The sequence below is a fragment of the Pelodiscus sinensis genome, chromosome 7 (assembly GCF_049634645.1).
Source record: "Pelodiscus sinensis isolate JC-2024 chromosome 7, ASM4963464v1, whole genome shotgun sequence".
Classification (NCBI taxonomy): domain Eukaryota; kingdom Metazoa; phylum Chordata; order Testudines; family Trionychidae; genus Pelodiscus; species Pelodiscus sinensis.
The window spans coordinates 10,902,271-10,920,973 of NC_134717.1; the positions used below are offsets into that span (position 1 = coordinate 10,902,271).

Below are 18,703 nucleotides of genomic sequence, written 5' to 3' on the forward strand. Positions count from 1 at the left end.
ATTAGAAGCCTAATCCGAACTAGCTACTCCGTGCCGCGTGTAGCCGCGCGGCACGGGGTTCGAACTAGCCGGCATTTAAAAATGGCGCCAGCCGGCTTCATGCAAATGAAGCCCGGGAAATTCAAATCCCGGGCTTCATTTGAAATTGCGGATGACTACATTACCCCCGCTAGTTCGAACTAGCGGGGTAGTGTAGACATACCCTAAGGTGCCACAGCACTACTCATTGTTTTCAAAACCTAAATTATTTTTCTGGCAATAATTGTTAAACTTACTCAGGACACATAACACATCAGGAACGGCTATTACATTGTAGAGTCTCTTTTTAAATTTCTAATACTATCAATCTAATAGAGAAAGGGTGCTACTGGGTTTAAAATTAGTACATGTTAGGCCTAATTTTCCAACTTGAAAGATTGAAGTTGGGTTCCTAAACCTGTGGCCTTATTTTTGATCATTTCAACTTTTTGATCATTTCAATCACCACTTATTTTGGTGTCAGATAAGAATCACAGTAATATCAATGAACAAAAATAAAGTCTCCCTGTAGTAACATAGTTTATGAGACTCTGGGTATGTCTACACTACCCCGCTAGTGCGAACTAGCGGGGTAATGTATGCATACTGAACGTGCAAATGAAGCCCGGGATTTGAATTTCCCGGGCTTTATTTGCATAAGCCGGCCGGCGCCATTTTTAAATGCCGGCTTGTTCGAACCCCGTGCCGCGCGGCTACACGTGGCACGGGCTAGATAGTTCGGATTAGCAAGCTACTCCGAACTATCTGTACACCTTATGGCTTGCTAGTCCGAAGTATCTAGCCCGTGCCGCGTGTAGCCGCGCGGCACGGGGTTCGAACAAGCCGGCATTTAAAAATGGCGCCGGCCGGCTTATGCAAATAAAGCCCGGGAAATTCAAATCCCGGGCTTCATTTGCACATTCAGTATGCATACATTACCCCGCTAGTTCGCACTAGCGGGGTAGTGTAGACATACCCCCAGAGAGTAAGGTGGCTGCTGAATTCTTTGCACAGGAAGACTTAAATGTCAGAACACAAAAAGAAGGGTAATGCAGCATTAGGGGTTTTGCAGTATCGTAAGTACATACACCTCAATTTCCATGGCAGCCCATTTGATATGTCCTGTCTGATAGCACAGGCAGTGTGAAAATCTAATTACAAATCAATACACTGAAACATGTACTCTTTATATAGGCACATGGCCATACAGCTAAAGGTCAAGTTAACTTGAATAATAAAAATTACAGCCTAATTGCAAACAGAATATCTGTAAATCACAAGATGCTCCTGATGTACATGTGATCTTGCTCTAGGCAGAATGGCTGTATATTATAAGCCATAAAGCTAACTTGATTACTAGGGTAGAATTTAACTGCACCTACAAGTTGCAAAGACGGGTCAAAGTCTCGGCTCTGGATGACAGCATGCTGCTGAATAACAGGAAATAAATTATATTGCAAACCAGTAAAGCTTCTTAAGCAAATCAAACACGGAAAAACTCTTTCAGATTTGCTTTCTACTGGAAAGAAATACTTCAGCAAGCGAGCAGTCAGGATGTTAAAGTGGTTCAGTTTGAAGCAACAGAACAGGAAGGGAGTGAGTATGCTCAGACCCCTAATTCCCTTTGAGAGACAGAGTGGATGCAAGAGAATAATAATATGTTGTACACTCGATTGATTAAAATCAGTCACTGATTTATGGAAAGGAATAAGGTTGCTCAGTTTTTCAGCTATGGATACTGTAGTTGCAGTTTCACCTGCATAAAATGTGCCATGATTTTCAGAAAATGAAGGAGTCAATCATTTTTTGCTGTTTCACCTAGTAATTCAGAAAGTGAGTGTGACTCTGCACAGGAGAGGAGATTTTAGACTGGAGAGCTGCTCTCACCTTGAACTTGGAAGAGCTAAAAAACTGATATGTTAGGTCAGAAACACAGAGTGCTGTCTCCAGCAAGATTCTTTCTGGAATGAGAAGGCAAATACAGTATATGTATTCAGGGCTTTTTTACACTCCATAGGTTGATCATCTAGTGTTCAATTTAGCCAGGTCTAATGTAGACCCCCAAATTGAACGCTGGGGGCAGTCCCTGCTGGCGTTGTGTACTCCTCATTCTGTCCGGAGTAAGGAAGGAAAACGGTAGCATGTGCTCCTTTCGGCCCCCTGCAGCACAGATACTGTGGTGGGTCGGCTTAAGGTAAGCCAATCAATGGCGTACCCAGTTGAGTAACTGCTATCTACTCCTAGCCCTTCACTGTCTACAGTGAGAATTTTAGGATTTTGGAATGGATCAATTAGGTTTTTGCTAAATCCATCCAAAGACGTAACTGCATAATTGCATCACAAAAGAGGGCAGTGGGAAAGTTATTGCCGTCCCTTAGCATCTACTGCGGGACAAGTCCAGATAATAATGTCTAATTATCTACATTCAGTAATGATTTATTTATTTATTTATTTATTTTGCTATATAATGTAATGCCATTACTGTGTATTATTTGGAAATAGTATATGACTCTGTTGTTAAAGACTTACACATTCAAAAAAGTCAGTGCAACCAGATCTTTTAAATACTTAATTCTGTGATCTTAATGACAAGGCTCTGTCACCAGTGGAGCTGCTTTGCCAGCAGTTGTGGAAATTTTTATAAACTTAGTGTAGTGCTGGCCTGAGAGTAGGTCTAGACTACATGCCTCTACCGACAGAGGCATGTAAACTAGACTACCCGAGATAGTCAAAGAAGCCGGGATTTAAATATCCCCGGCTTCATTAAAATAAACATGGCTGCCACGCTGTGCCGGCTCAGCTGATCGTTGGCACACCGCGCGAGTCAAGACATGGATCGGTCAACAGGGGAAGCCTTTGTCGACTGCTCCCTTATGCCTCGTGAAACAAGGTTTACAGGAACGGTCAACAAAGGCTTCCCCTGTCTACCGATCCACATCTTGACTCATGCGCTGTGCCGACGATCAGCTGAGCCGGCACAGCGTGGTGGCCATGTTTATATTAATGAAGCCGGGGATATTTAAATCCCGGCTTCTTTGACTATCTCGGGTAGCCTAGTTTACATGCCTCTGTCGGCAGAGGCATGTAGTCTAGACATACCCTGAGGCTACTTCTACATTGGCCCCTATTCCGTAATAGGGATGCAAATATAGAACTTTGGAATAGGCAAATCCGCGGGGGATTCTTATTCAAGTAGGAATAAGAGATCCTCCGGAAAAGAGCTTATTTTCCGGAGGATTGCGTCCAGACTGGCGCTTTTCTCCAGCTTATCTACAAGCCGGAAAAAAGCGGCAGCCATGAAAATGCAAATGTCGCGTGGGATATTTAAATCCCCTGCGGATTTGCCTATTCCAAAGTTCTACATTTGCATCCCTATTACGGAATAGGGGCCAATGTAGAGACAGCCTGAGTGTGTAGCAGAAACAATCTCAGCTTTGCATCAAAAAACACATCCCTTGGGTAGTCAGACTTCCTAGCTCATTAAAGATTATCCTTGAGCCTATGAGAAAACATGGCACTATTTAAAAAGTATAAAAGTAACAGTCCATGAAGCCTATCATCTCTTCTTCCTGGCATGATACGAGTATCTCCAGCCTGAAATGAAGATTTCATACTTCAGTGCTCTTCTGTGCAACCCTTGTTTGTTCAGCATGTTCTTATTGTAGAATATTTAGACAGTCTCAGATTTCATGTTTATGACATGCAGAAAAATTACAAGTCATGATGTTTCCAGGACTCCCTATTAATGTATAATACATATGTACATAGAAAAATGGGAAGAAACAAGTTTCTTGGAACTGTTAAGTTACTACAAATGGCAAACAATAAAAAACTAAAAAAACAAGACATATGGGGCCTTTAGCAAATTACTGAAGTGTCACAGATACAGCACTACTTACATGATGTTCTCATGCTCATTGGTATGCATTTCATCATTGCTAAGCGCTAGTTCCACAGCATCTGTCACTGAAATATGCAAAATTATCTACTAAATCAGTATGAAAAATTCAGTAAATAAAACTGGATGTGCAGTGAGTGGTGCTGCACAGAGCCTATTTCTGGTATATGTGTGCCTATACCATCTTTGTAGCTGGGATGGGCTGCAGAGCCAGTGGAAACAGTGAAAATCTGGGGATGCAGAAATACCATTTTCGATATCTTAGCTATGGCTTTTGAAACATGCTTATTATGGTAGTGTCTAAGTGCCATTTTGGGAGCAGGCACAAGAAACAATGAACTAGATACGCCCCTCTCGATAACCATGCTGGTTTTGCAGCAATTCCCATTGGTTTGACTGGTTCACAGAAAGAACAAACAGTGTAAACTGAAAATTGAAGTAACTTTAGCAATGTTCCGCCCAGAAGGTGTATTTTCTGGAATGATTTGTGAGGCTCAGAATGGCTCGGGTGACTGTTTAATGTTTGCACAGAGCTTGGGAGATGTTGAATGATATCTTGGTGTGACTGTGCGGAGTTGCATCGTGGCAGCAGCACTGTCCCGCCCTGCACAGGGAGCGCGGAAGTGAAACGGCCATTTGAGCCGCCTACTCCCGGGCCATGGCTCAGCTGAGTGGCGCAGGACGCCGACCAGCAACGAGCACCACAGCTATGAAGACATCTGGGGCATAACGCATGGGGCGAGGGGTGGAGCCCCAGGGAGCGTGCATCAACGGACATTGGGCAGTGGGGTGTAGGCGTGGGCAGGCGCCATATACAAAGGGGCCATGGAGGGTAGAGAAGGACACTCCTGCCCTGAACTAAAGGCGAGGGGGTAGGAAGTAGCCCAGGGCGGGCCTTCCCTGAAGGTGGCCCGCAGGCTGGTGAGTTAGGACCGGAAGCCCCACCAGTTGGACAGGATCATAACAGAACCTGTCCTTAGGGCCCTGGGCTGGGGTCCATGAGAAAGGGCAGGTCCGGGCCCCCCCTACCACCCTACCGTTTATTTTGTGGACACGTAAACCATGCGTTGCGGCAACGGAATAGGGTTGCCAGATTAGTGGGGGGGGCCGTTGAGACCTCAAACCGGTGGACGGTGAATAGTCTGACAGCCACCCAGATGGAGAGGAGGAGGAGGTATAGCCCCCCTCCTTCATACTTGGTATGAATGTTAATTCAGATCATTCATAGGTAATTTAAACCAGATAGTTCAGGCAATGGGATAAATGCTGTTGTATCTCTAGATCCCCAGTTTAAGGCCTGGTATGACTGGTAATGGCAAGGAGTCAATGATGGATAATCTATAAATCAAATAATTGTTATATATTTTCTTGTTTCTGATTTCTTTGTGAATTGCTAATCTGTTTCTTAAATCTTTCAAAAACATTCTTAGAAACTGGTCTATATTCAGTCTGTTTGCTGAGCTCTGAGACCTGGCTATAGGACATGTTTATGATGGTGTTCATGAGTGGTATTTGTGAAAAATGACACAGACAATTAGGTATAGTCAATATATTACTAATAATAGAATCTGCAGCATCTCCTCTTCTCCAGGCATAGATTTTGAAGACGAGATTGGGGAGGATAGATCATCTGTATCTCCAGAGGTGAGGATTTAAAGGGAAAAGGAGCTAGTTGCCTGCCTCCACTCTTTGAGTTCTGCTGAAGAGACGTGTTTGGAACCATTGTAGAACTGCCTCATATAGTCTATAAAATTCTAAGCTGTTTAAAAGAATAAGCAAACTGGAATCAGAATTCATATATAATAAAGTTAATATCTGTTGGGTTTTGACTTAAATTTCACCTCCAGTATTCTTACTAAACAAGCTGTTTTTCATCCACATTTGATGGTTATCTCATTGTTCTTCCCAGAACTGGAGTTCACTTTTTTTTTTATCACAGTAGCAGTCAGGATGAGTCTCTTTTAAGTTTCATTCTGTTGATTAGGGATGTTTGTTGTAGCTGATCATCTCTACTTCCAAGTGAAACACAGAATGCTCATCTCTTGAGCAATAGCTCAAATAATTTATTTGCTAAAGGGAATATTTTTCTTTTTAGTTTATCATACATTTTTCAGTGTTTGTTACTTGTTATTTATAAAGCATCAGAGCCGAGATATGGGTAGCTGTGTCTAGTGGTTGAAGCAGGAGTTAGCTTTGGGAATGAAGCCAAAGATCAATGCCAGATTCGAAGACCAGAGTAGGCAGGAACAGGTCACAAAAGTAGGAATGAAGAGCAAGGCAGGGAAGCAGAGTTCAAGAGACAGGCACAAAGGTAAGGTCCAGTGTAGTAGCCAGGTAGTAAACAGTTGTGAGATAACTTCCTGTGATTCTCTTTGGATTTAAATAGGAAGCCCTAACCAATCAGAGTTCACAGTGTTCTTCTAGCCACTGTCAGAGAAAGCCTCCCTAATGTAACTTTGGCTATGTCTACACTGCATGCTTTTTGCACAAGAACAGCCATTCTTGCGCAAAAACTTGTGAAGTGTCTACACTGCACGCGCATTCTTGGGCAAGTAAATTTACAGTAAGGCTTCAGAACAGGGGGCTTCTTGTGCATGCGTTATTCCTCTCCCCACAAGGAATAAGCCCTCTTGCACAAGAGCTCTTGCGCAAGAAGTCAGTGTGGACAGGCAACAGGGATTTCTTCCATGAGAAACCCCTATGGCTAAAATGGCCGTCAGAGTTTTCTTGCACAAGAGAGTGTCCACAGTGCAATGGATGCTCTTGTGCAAAAGCACATCTCCTGCATAAGAGCACATGGCAGCGTGGACGCGCTCTTGCACAAAACCTTTTACGCAAGAACTCTTCTGCAAAACAGTTCTTGCACAGAAAGCCTGCAGTGTCGACCTAGCCTTCCGGTTCTGTGGTCTCTCCAGGTCAGGTGGTTAATAACAAACTGCTGGGGGCAGCAAATCAGAAACAGTCAATTGGAAGCTTTGCAAACTCTGTTCAAGACCGACAGTGTCAGTGCATTGAGTGCTAGAGTTGTACAAGGAGCTCTGCAAAGTTTTATAGGACATGGTCCCTACCATGAAGAGCTTGTACTATAAATCGGACAAAAAAATTATGAAGAAAAGAAATCAGGGTCATGTATAATCAGAAAATATCGGAGATCAGTGGTCAGAAGAGACTGAACTTGGAACACCTGTGGATAAGAGTGGAGTGACCAGAGAAATCGGAAGAGACCAATGATCAGCAGAGTTCAAAGATCAGTGTTACCAAAAAAATCAATATGGGAAGGCAAACCAAAGGTGGGCATGATGGAGGACCAGAGGAGGTCAGTGCCGGACCCTCTGCTGTTGCTGGTGGCAGGGCTCTACTCCAGTGGCAGGAGAGGAGCTAGCACTGACTCAGCAGGGACTGGGGTGGAGCCTTTGCAGAGAAGAAGCAGGGTGGCTGCAGAACCCCGTGGCTGGGAGCCAGGAGTGCAGGCCCATTGGAGTGCATCCAGCCCTGCAGCTGCGGGGCTGTGCTCTTGGTCCTAGCCTCTTCCCCTGAGTCATCTTGAGCTGCAGCAGTGCTTTAAACTGAAAGTTTGGCCTCAGCACGAGAGAGATCTAAGTAAACCACCTCCAACCCTCTGTATATACCACCTACACGAGGGGAGTAGCTAGCAGTGCTGGGAGTGGAGCTGGCTCACACTGGCATATCACAGCACTGTAACTTGCTGTGCGGTGGGGGGTGAGGGGGTGTTTTCTCACACCCCTGAGCCAGAAAGTTAGAGCAATCTAAAGTTAGAGCAATCTAAAGTCTTTCTTGTTCAACTATAGACCCAAACAAGAGTTACTAGAACAGTGGCATCAACAGAGTTTGAAGTAAAATGAAATACACAAACACAGAGGCTTTTGTTTGTTTGTATAACAGATACCAGTTGCATCTGTCTAGGACTCTCCCTAGGTGACCATCTATCATGTATTTTATAGAACATCTTCCTTTTAAAAGCTAATATCCCAGGACCTCTATGTAGTAAGGACCTCCTAAGAAGGCTTTCATCAAATAAGCAGTATGCAAGCTTCCATCTTTATTTTCAAGGCCTTATGCCTCTCATTCCCTATCCTGATTGTTATTTCCAAGCTTGTTTTTCTCGCATTCCTCCTGTTCTCTGGCATTTTTCCAGTGGCACTTAATTTGGCACCACTTTAATTCCCATCTGCCAAACAAAAGTCCAGGCATGTGCCCCAGCCCTTGATTCTCATCACTAAATCTGTCACCTGTGAATCTCACTGAGAATGAAACATCATTCACAAGAAGGGAGCTTTTTAAAACAAAACAAAAAAATCTATCGTTTAACCATCAAGATGTTTTTGTACTTCACAGAGCTTACGTCTACACTGCAGAGACTATACTGGCATAACTCTGTTGGCTTAGCTAAATCAGCATAATCCTTTAGTGCAGGAATATTGCTTTCCGGAATGAATTTAGCCACATTCATGGAAGTATTTCTTCCTCAAAATACCTGCCTGTACACTGTGGATTACATCAGTATAGTTATGTCAGCCAAAGTAGGGGTGTGGGTTTTTTAGCATAACTTTTAATGGAAAACCAAGCCATAGTGACCATGCAATATTGTTGTCATGCTCCTTCTCTTCCCTCATCCCTTCGTTGTTTGTGGCTACGTCTACACTGGCATGATTTTCCAGAAATGATTTTAACGGAAAAGTTTTCCGTTAAAAGCATTTTCAGAAAAGCGCATCTAGATTGGCAGGACGCTTTTCCGCAAAAGCACTTTTTGCAGAAAAGCTTCCATGGCCAATCTAGACGCGTTCCACAAAAAAGCCCCGATCGCTATTTTCGCGATCGGGGCTTTTTTGCGGAAAACAAATCTCTGCTGTCTACACTGGCCCTTTTGCACAAAAGTTTTTCGGAAAAAGACTTTTGCCCGAACGGGAGCAGCATAGTATTTCCGCAAAAGCACTGACAATCTTACATGAGATCGTCAGTACTTTTGCGGAAATTCAAGCGGCCAGTATAGACAGCTGGCAAAGTGGCCAGTCTAGACACAGCCTGTGTGTTTGTTTATGACACCCTCTTTGTTGTGTTATCTCTGAGTGTCACTGCTTTGAGGCAAAGGCCATGTGTCTGTGAGGAGCTTGGCCACACTCTTGTGCACTCACAAAATCACAATATTTTAAAACTGAAAAGCAAAGCTCTGTGCCATATTAAAGAGCCAGGCTGTTGGCAGATGAGAGGCATCCAACAAGGTTATACAACTGTTAGTGCGAGATACATAAGACATTATGTGTCTTTCATTGTGACTGAGCTCATATTAAATGCTTCTACATTCAGCAATTTCCTGTTTGAACACACAGAAGCCCACTAGCAGAGTGGTAAACAGTGTTCCCTGTAAGCTGTGTGCTTGTGTGGCTGCTCAGGAGGGATTCAAATGTTGCTCTGCTGATTAGCAGAGCGCCCACAGCTAGGGGTTTGTTGTTGTTGTTTCTACTAGTGGTGCACATTCACACATGCCTCAGTGGACATACTTTTTTTTTGTACATGGATGGAAAAGATTAGAGGGAACATTGGTGGTAAGTTCCATCTTTTACTAGATCCACAAACTGATGGAAAAAAGGTAGCCTATATGGACAAATGGGGTGGGTGTCAGGAAATAATGGGCCAGCTTCCCAGCTAATATAAATTAGCATTCATCTACTGACCTCAATGGAACTACTTTACTTTATATTGGCTGAGAATCTGACTCAGTGCACCTAAAAATCTGGGAACAGAACCCACTTTCATAGAATTCAGGGGCAGTTTTGCCATTCATTTCAGTGGTAGCAGAATTTGGTTCCAGCCTTTGAACAAAGCATTCCTCCGTTTTTCATATTCAAACAAACAAAAAATATTTCAAAGCATGGGTAGGCTACGAGGCAAAACTGATTGCACTTTCAAACATGGGCTTTCGTCTGTAATTCATTGCACCTTTAAATGGTGTGTGTGAGAAAGTCAGCCCTGACATCTCCTGTGTCCATGCAGAGAGAGATGTATTTATTCCGTGCAGTAGCTACTGTGTATGAGATGGTGCAATTCAACACATTAATTGTCTAAATCATTCCCCCTTCTCTCATGTTTTCTCCTGGTCGAAATGTCCAAATATAATGTATTTAGTTGAAATTAGATATAGGCCCCAGGCTGCATAGTTGAGATCCAAATTTCCTTTGCATTCTGGGAGGTTTTCAGTCCATTACAGAAAGGGTTAGATGCAAAGATCATGTCTGGAGAATGACCCATATTATCTCTAAATTGGCGATTGTTAGGACACAGTGTTTTGGATCAACCCATTATAAATCTCAGGGTCAGTAGCTGAGTTTTACCAAAGGTCTTCATTCTGCCAGGCTGAGGTTTTGATTTGGGAATTGTTTATCAGGCTTATGACAGAGAAACACACTGTGAATTTAGCTGAAGCCCTGATTTTACTAGAAAGTGATTCTGTGTTCTCTATCTGGGCCTGGGGGTTTGAGGAAAGAGATAGCAAGGAGGAGGCAAGTGAGAACAAGCAAATATAATTATAGGAGAACTCTTCATCTAAATGTAGAGTAAATCATTCAAGAGCTGCCACTCTAGGGCAAATGCATTCACTGATTTGTTTGTTGCACAGACACCTTGACCCTAAAGTGTTTGCATATAAGAGAGGTCTCTTTGGAGCTGCTTGAGAATTCAAGTGCAGTAGCATATCTGAAGGAGCTTATTGCAAGAATAGAGAGAAACATTCTTGACATGCATGTAAGGGCCATGACAGGCATCCTCACCTCCTGGGCTTTCCCTCCTCTTTTTGTGGGATGCTCTCATTTAAAGAAGGGCATTAATTAAGTTTTCATCTGAATCATTATAATGACATTTGGCCTTATCCTCCTGTTACTTGCTCCTTTGTAAATCAGGAATATTTCCTTGACTCTCAGTATAAAACTGGAGTTGGGTTCTATATCTCAAATCAACTGTCTCATCAGGACAGAGTATCCTTTATTCCATGTCCTGATCTTTGTATAGTCTTGCCGTGAGCTGCATAATGCCTGCCATCTTCCGTCCCACAGTAGCCTGGCTGTATTTCAGGCTATGTCTAGACTGCAGGCTTCTTTCAGAAGAAGCTTTTCTGGAAGAGATCTTCCAAAAAAAGTCTTCCAAAAAATAGCATCCACACTGCCAAAGTTCATCAAAAAAGATAAGCTTTTTTCAAAAGATAGAATCCACACTGGGTGGACGCTCTCTCACATTTAAGCTGTGATTACTATGGATGGAGTGGCCACCAGAGCACCTGTGCTTTTTTCCTCTTTCCTCTTCTTTCAAAAGAACTCCCTCTTCCCCATCCACACACGCCTTTTTCCAAAAGAGCTCTTTTGGTAAAAGGCTTCTTCCTCATAGAAAGAGGTTTACCAATGTTGGAAAAACCCATCTGCTCTTTTGATTTTCTTTCAAAAAAACACTATTACACGGATGTAATTAAAGTTTTTTCAGAAAAATGGCTGTTCTTCCGAAAAAAGCTCTATAGTGTGTAGACATAGCCTCAGTGTTCACTAACATCTCTGCTTAGAGGTGCAGAACTCCAGATAGTAGACAAAAATCAGTGGCCCAGCATAGAGAAACAATTAGAAGATTTATAATTCTGTTTTATTAAAGGTGAGGTTATTGTTAATCGGAGGACCGAGTCTAATATAGTAATTGAAAGCACTTCTTAATCAGTGTAGAAGTTGTTTATAAAATTATTAGTTTGATTAAAGAACCCTTCATTGTTGCCTGTAAATTGTAACTGCTTGCCATTACATATCCTTGCCTCTATTTTCGAGAATATTCAGAAATTCACTTACTTTTCCTTTGGGTCACTGAAGAGTTCTGATGCTCGCACAATAATGTGTCATGAGAAAATCACTTAGTAATGCCTTGGTACATTCTTTCGTCTCCTCTCCCCTTAGTTAAATAGTCGATAAGGGAGTGTGATGTGGTCTTGCCTTGCAGTTTCAGCCCAGAAGCTATTTGTTTTGTGTGACGAGCCTCTTACTGTGTTCTTGGGAAAGATTCTGAACGTAAACATGTAAATAATTATAATAAAAGAATGACAGGGTCTGATTGGGAGTTTCAAATGAAATATACTTTTAGGTTTAGAAAATGCAAAGGTCTAACCATTCCACAGAAAAAGCCTGCAGAATGCCCACTTTTTCTTTTCTTTTTTCAAAATGTAAAGGCCGCAAAACCTTTTGGACCCTCAGAAACTTTTAGAAGCAGTGTGTCACATAGCAAAGGTAAATAGCAATGGAGAACAGGGGAGCCAACAAGATTCCTGGGGAATGTGGGGAAGCTGGCTCCATGCTCCTAGAAGAGGCAGGGCCGTGGTCAGAAGGGGCAGGGTTGGGGCAGTCAGCCCCCAGTGTCACCCGGAGCGTGCAGTGCCCCCTCCTGCCGGCCCTCAGAACTTGTCAGAGTGTGTGGAGCTCTGGAGCACACCCCGGCACTCCAGTGGTGATTCCAAAGAGCGATGGTGGTAACCCTGAGCCCCTATGAATCACCGGGCCCTGGGGCGAGTGCCCCTTATATCCCACCACCACCCCAGTTGAAAGGCCTGATGGAAATTTACAGTACTTCAAAAACAAACAAAAAAGACTAAAACTCCTTGACGCTGGAATTGAGAATTTATTGCAGTCTGTTCCACTTAACCACAGTGTCACTTCCTTTAGCTGTGTACTCCTACAGGAGGATTGGTTTGCTGGGTGCATAAAAATAGAATGCGTGTCACTTTTAATAGTTGGATTTGAAAGGTTTAGGACTGTTAGATTATCCAGCTGGAACCATTCCCATTGCATTGCTTTACTGACAGCTACAGGAACTGCTTCGAATGTCAGGCAGCAGGAGGAAAGGGGAAGCAGAAAGTATCAGTGGAATATGCATTATGATGAGTTTTCCTATGTGGCGTCTGAAGCTGCATACCCTGTGCATCTCATTTAGTTTAAGAGGCCGATTTATTCAGTACTCAACTCGACTCAGGACTGGCAGGTAGGAATAGTAACTGTGGCTCCAGTTCAGCAAAGCATGTGCTTAATGTTAAATACATGCTTACTTCCTCTGAAGTCATGGGGACTTAAATATGTGCTTCAGTTTGTCACTGAATGGGTATGGACTGAGGATGTGCTTTGTTGAATCAGGGCGTGAATGCAGATTTATTTGTTAGTTATAAGCAAAGGTTAACTATCTGGTAGTGTGGGTGATGCAACATATATGCTCACAGTTAAGAGTGAGTGTGTATGTGCCTTCTCCAGAAGTTGTTGAGATAGATTCACAGTTTCAAGCTGAAATTGGTTGTGTCTGCCTCCTGGAATAGGAAATTGATTTTTTTTCTCTTTTAACCGCTTGCAAGGGCAATATAACAATCACAAAGGGTTCAAAACTGTGGCTAAGAAGAGCCCTTGAGTGAAATATTTGAAAAAAGTCACACAAAAGACTTCTTATTTCATGTCTTCATTTGCTAGATAAAAACAGAACATGGGAAGGATCAAGTTCTGTCTGTGTCCCACAAGCTCCTCAATCATAGGAAATTGATCATATATGGGATATGCCTGTTTGAGCCTAACAGGTGATGCCTGCTCAGTGCTTCAGAGGAAGGCAAAGCATTCCTGTCTAAGCTAGGAGTCAATAAGCCCTACAATAAAACTTCTCACCTACATTTGGCAACTAGTTCAACTATGTGTGTGAGCTAAATCCAGCCACCATCGAAGCCCATGGCAGTTTTGACTTCAGTGGGGTCAAGATTTGCCCTTATGTTAGTGTAATGCACACTTACTCAGAGTGATATTCTGAACTCCCTCCATTGTGGACCACTCAAGGCTTTATGAGTTTGCGACTGGTTTTAAACTAACAGTGCTGGCTGGGTCTTTCATATCTCAGGCAGTAGAGGCTCATGCTTTTCGATGGTTTGGGGTTCAATAGTCACTGCTGACAACCTACCTAAAGGTGTCATGTTACATAAAGAATTACCATAATCATTTATATTTGAAGATATGATTCGTATCGAAGTAATTACCTGTATGCTGCTGTTGAAACAAAATGAAAACGTGTTCTCTGTACCTGATTAATGGATCATTTGTCTGATCTAGTAAATAAAGTACTCCACTTAGGAAGAAACAATCAGTGGCACACATATAAAATGGGAAGACACTGTCTAGGAAAGAGAACTGCAAAAAGGTATCAAGGGGTCATAGTGGACCACAAGCTAAATATGAGTCAACAGTGTGACATGGCTGCAAAAAAAAGCAAACATCACTCTGGGATAACAATGAGTCGTCCGGTGGCACTTTAAAATCTAACAAAAATACAGGTTGGCCCTGGCTGGTCTGGCACTATTGGGACCTGACTGGTCCCGGACAAGAGAATTTGACGGACCAAGGGAGGTCTGCCACCAGCCCTCAAGCCCATGTTGCCAGCAGGCTCCCCAGACGGCACCCTGCCTCGCCCTCCCCCCAAAACTGGCTGAGTGGAACAGGCTCTGGCTCTTGCCACTCCCAGGGACTGCCAAACGGCTCTGGTCCCAGCCCCCTGCTCCATGGGGCTGCTGTGGGGGCTCTGGCATTGCATTCCTGGAGGCTGCTAGCAGAGTCTGGCCCCAGTCCTGGGGATTGTCAGGAGACTCTAGCCCCGAGCTGCTGTGGGGCTGCCAAGGGACTCCAGCCCCAGCCCCAAGCTACTGCAGGCTATGGGGATTCCAGCCCCGGTCTTGCACTGCCTGCAGCTGAGTATCGACCCTGTTTCCCCCGCCCCGGCTGTCCTTCCTGCTGAACCAGTGGTGTTACCGAACCAGAGAATGCCGTTTTTTAGGGGTACAACCTGTATATATATATAGTCTCATGAGCTTTCGTGGACAAAGCCCACTTCCACAGATGAGATGAGCTAGAGTGGAGAAAAAAAAGGACCTTCAGAATAAGAAAAGAGAGGGAGGAAAAAAGTCCATGTCAGTTGAAGTCGTGGTACTAATAGGCTAATTGAGTGGGCTGGAAGTGTCCCATACATGGCATTTGATGTCAATGGGGTGTTAAATATAAGGGAATGCTGGTTTTATAATATGTCGTCCAGTTCAAGTCTTTGTTCAGGCCAACGGAAACTGTCAAATTTGCATATGAAGGTCAAGTCCACATAGTCTCTCTCTCTGTTCTTGGCTTCTGAAATTCCTTTGTAGATGAATGCCTACTTTTAAATCCATTAATGAGTGCCGAGGCAGGTCCTGGGATGTATTAGCAAGAGTGTTTAAGCAAGAAACGAGAAATAATTCTTCCACTCTCTGCTATGTTGATTTAGCCTCAATTTGAGTTCTGTATCCAGGTCTGGGCACCACATTTCAGGAAAGATGTGGACAAATTAGAGAAGGTACAGAGAAGAGCAACAAAATTATTAGAAGTCTAGAAAACATGACCGCTAAGGAAGGATTGAAAGGCTTGGATTTGTTTCAGACAGAAGGAAGAGGGGGACATGATAGTGCCTTTCAAGTACCTAAAAGGGTGTTACAAGGAGGAGGAAGAAAAATTATTCACCTTAGGCTCTGATGATAGGACAAGAAGCAATGGGCTTAAATTATGGCAAAGGGGGTTTAGGTTGGACATTAGGAAAAACTTTCTGTCAGGATGATTAAGCGCTGGAATAAATTGACTGGGCAGGTTGTGGAATCTTCATCATTGGAGATTTTTAAGAGCAGGTTCGACAAATACCTTTCAGGGATGGTCTAGATAGTGCTGCAATGAGTGTAGGGGAGTGGACTTGACCTCTTCAAGTTCCTTCCGGTTCTATGATTCTATCTCATTTTTCTTCTCCACATCTTATATTCTATAGATTGAGCATTTGGTCACTGTATTTTTTATTTTATTGCATTCTCCTTCCTGTCCCTCTTTTCCTTGCACGTTTAGGACAATCACACACATCCTCCTTCCTCTCCCAGTGGCCAATTAGTTATATGCAGTGTTGGAAATTTAGTGGTTTTCCAACCCTTCACCCCTGTAAATCTGAACACACCCTCCAATTTCAATTCCTGGGAAAACATTGTTAGGGTATGTCTAAACTGCACCTTTAACTCGGAATAAGATACGCAATTTGAGCTACATAAATTGCGTATCTTATTTCAATCTAATTTTGAAATCGTTTTTTCAAAATGTGGTGCTGTCTACACAAAGCCAAGTTTTGAAATAAACCACTGTTCTGAAATGTCCCTTAACCCTCGTGGAACAAGGGTGACAAGGGATGTCTGACTAGCAAGCCCATTATTTCAAAATTGTTGATTCTCTTGACAGATTCTTGCTCGTTGTTACTCATTATATTGACTGGCATGATTTGTGTGTGCAGCAGTCTAGAAAATACTTTATGAATATGATATCTTGAATAACACCAATAGAAGAACGATTTCCAAAAGTGAATTCTGGAGCTGTTCTGGGTGTATAATGAAAATAATTTCAAATCCTTTGAAGATAGTACAGAGCTGCAGGTATCACCCCATCAACTATGCTAGTTTTATCAAATGAGTTCTCATAATTGTAAATATTTACAGATGAGCCTGATTCTGCTTCCTTCCAGAACAGTTTTACATGGTGGTAATTTGTATGACTTCATTACATTGTTGTGACTCAACAGTAATTCCACTGGAGAGCAGCCCTTTGGGACACATTCAGAGGTGTGTAATGCAGAAATAACCCACTGAGGTCAGTAGAAACCCCCTACCTCTCCAGTTACACTAATAGGCTGTGTCTACACTGGCATGAATTTCCGGAAACGCTTAAAACGGAATACTATTCCGTTTTCAGTTGTTCCAGAAAAGGAGCGTCTACATTGGCAGGCTGCTTTTCCAGAAAAGCGTCTGTGGCCAATGTAGACGCGCTTTTCCGGAAAAGAGCCCCGATCGCGAAAAAAACTACTGGGCTGTCTACACTGGCCCTTTTCCGGAACAGTGTTCCGGAATAAGGACTTATGCCCGAGCAGGAGCAGAATAGTTTTTCCGGAATAGCGGCTGATTTTGTACAGTAGAGCGTTGTTGCTTTTCCGGAAATTCAAGGGCCAATGTAGACAGCTCGCAGCTTATTCCGGAAAAGCGGCTGATTTTCTGGAATAAGTGGCCCAGTGTAGACACAGCCATAGTGAATTGGGCCTAATTATCTACCAGAAAAATAAGAGCTACACGAAATTGAATCATCCACACATGCATACTGCTCAGAGTATCCTTCCCAGCATGCATTGCTGCATCTTGTTCTTATATAACTTTTTTAATAGTTTTTTTCTCCACACTTCCAAATATTTCAATTCTGGCTGATTAAATGAGTGTTTTTAGTGTGCCCGTAGTTCCAGAAATTGGTACCACAAGCATCAAGTTATATCATGTTGATATGATTTTAGTTGTCCTTATATGTATGTTGCAGTGGATTACATGATACACAGACTCAGGCTGAGATGTATTGTCCCCACTTTATTTTATTTTGTAGACTTCAGATACTGTAGGAATTTTGTTAATGTCAGCCTGGATGCTCAGCAAGCCTTTCAGATCGTGGGGTAGATCAACAATTAATGAGATACCAACCTTGGGGAAACTGGGAGCATATTTGTGAATGGCAGCAAGAGATAACTATTCAGGGAAGAGAAACTATCAAGTGACCCGATTATCTAAGAATCTCTCTTGTGTAATTGGAGAGACAGGTGTGATCTGAGTAAAGATTGAGAGCAATGGGGCCTTTGAGAAATAATTGTGTCTTTAACACCAGTTCTCTCTTCGATCTTACACGAGTCACTTGAACTGTTTGTGTGAGATTCTCTATCTAAGCAATGGGGAACAAAAGATGTTGTGTTGATTCTTTGGTTCATGTTGTAAAGCACATAAGAGATGGGCCTAATTCTAATCTAGACTTTCCTCGGTATGTGTAACATGGCAGGCCTCACCACCACAGTGCCTCCTTCTGGACTCTCGCTCTGAGAATTAGCTCTTCAACACTGGAGCATCCCTTTCTGGCTGGTCACATTCTGTAACCTTTTATTCTCCACCACTTTGTTAAGACCCACATCCCTCCCAGATCATGGCATCCTTCTACCTGGCATCCTCCCTCCCAGGGAACCCCCAGTCCCCTTTGCCTCAGTGACCTGCTGCCAGTCTTCATCTAGTCCCTGCCACAGAAACAAACTGCAGTCTGAAATGGCCACTCATCATTGGCTAGGGGGTGTGGACCTTCTGCCTTTACATACCCTGGCTGCCCCCCTGCAGCCCTAGTACTCTGAGGCATTGCTTCAGGTCCTGCAGCCTGTGGCCAGAGCTTCCCCAGCTCTGCCTGCCTTTCCTCAGCCCTGCTCTGGAACAAGAATCCTCTAGCTTCTCTGGCAACTAGATCCCTCCAACTCCACCCCGGAGCAAGAGTGAGTCTGTCTCCACCCTTCCAGGAGCCCTTATTTATATTGCCCTCAGCTGGGCCCTAACTGGATGTATCTGCCACAGCTGCTGGCTCCAGAGCCCCGCTGCTCCAGCCCTCTCCAGAGCTGTGTTTTAATCTTTAAAGGGCGAGTGTGGGGCAGACACCCCATCATAAGAACATAAGAATGGACTTATTGGGTCAGACTAAAGGTCCATCCAGCCCAGTGTCCTGTCTTCCAACAGTGGCCAATGCCAGATGCCCCAGAAAAAGTGAACCAAACAGGTAATCATCACATGATCCCTCTTCTGTCATCCATTTCCAGCCTCTGATGAACAGAGGCTAGGGAAAACATTTCTATCCATCCTGGCTAATAGGCACTGATGGACCTAAAATTCCATTA

At 43.4% G+C, this 18,703-nt stretch overlaps 1 protein-coding gene across 10 annotated transcripts in view; it reads left to right on the forward strand.

Moving 5' to 3' along the window:
• Positions 1–18,703, forward strand: part of KALRN (kalirin RhoGEF kinase) — a 790,448-nt gene that overhangs the window by 579,421 nt on the left and 192,324 nt on the right. Inside the window, exon 1 of one of the 10 annotated variants that reach the window (XM_075933146.1) lies at positions 1,558–1,614. The exons of the other annotated variants lie outside the window; for them this stretch is intronic. Within the exon in view, the coding sequence (XP_075789261.1) occupies positions 1,573–1,614 (42 nt within the window). The 5' untranslated portion in view covers positions 1,558–1,572. Of the gene's footprint in view, positions 1–1,557; positions 1,615–18,703 lie in introns of those variants that run through there. 10 annotated transcript variants of the gene reach the window in all.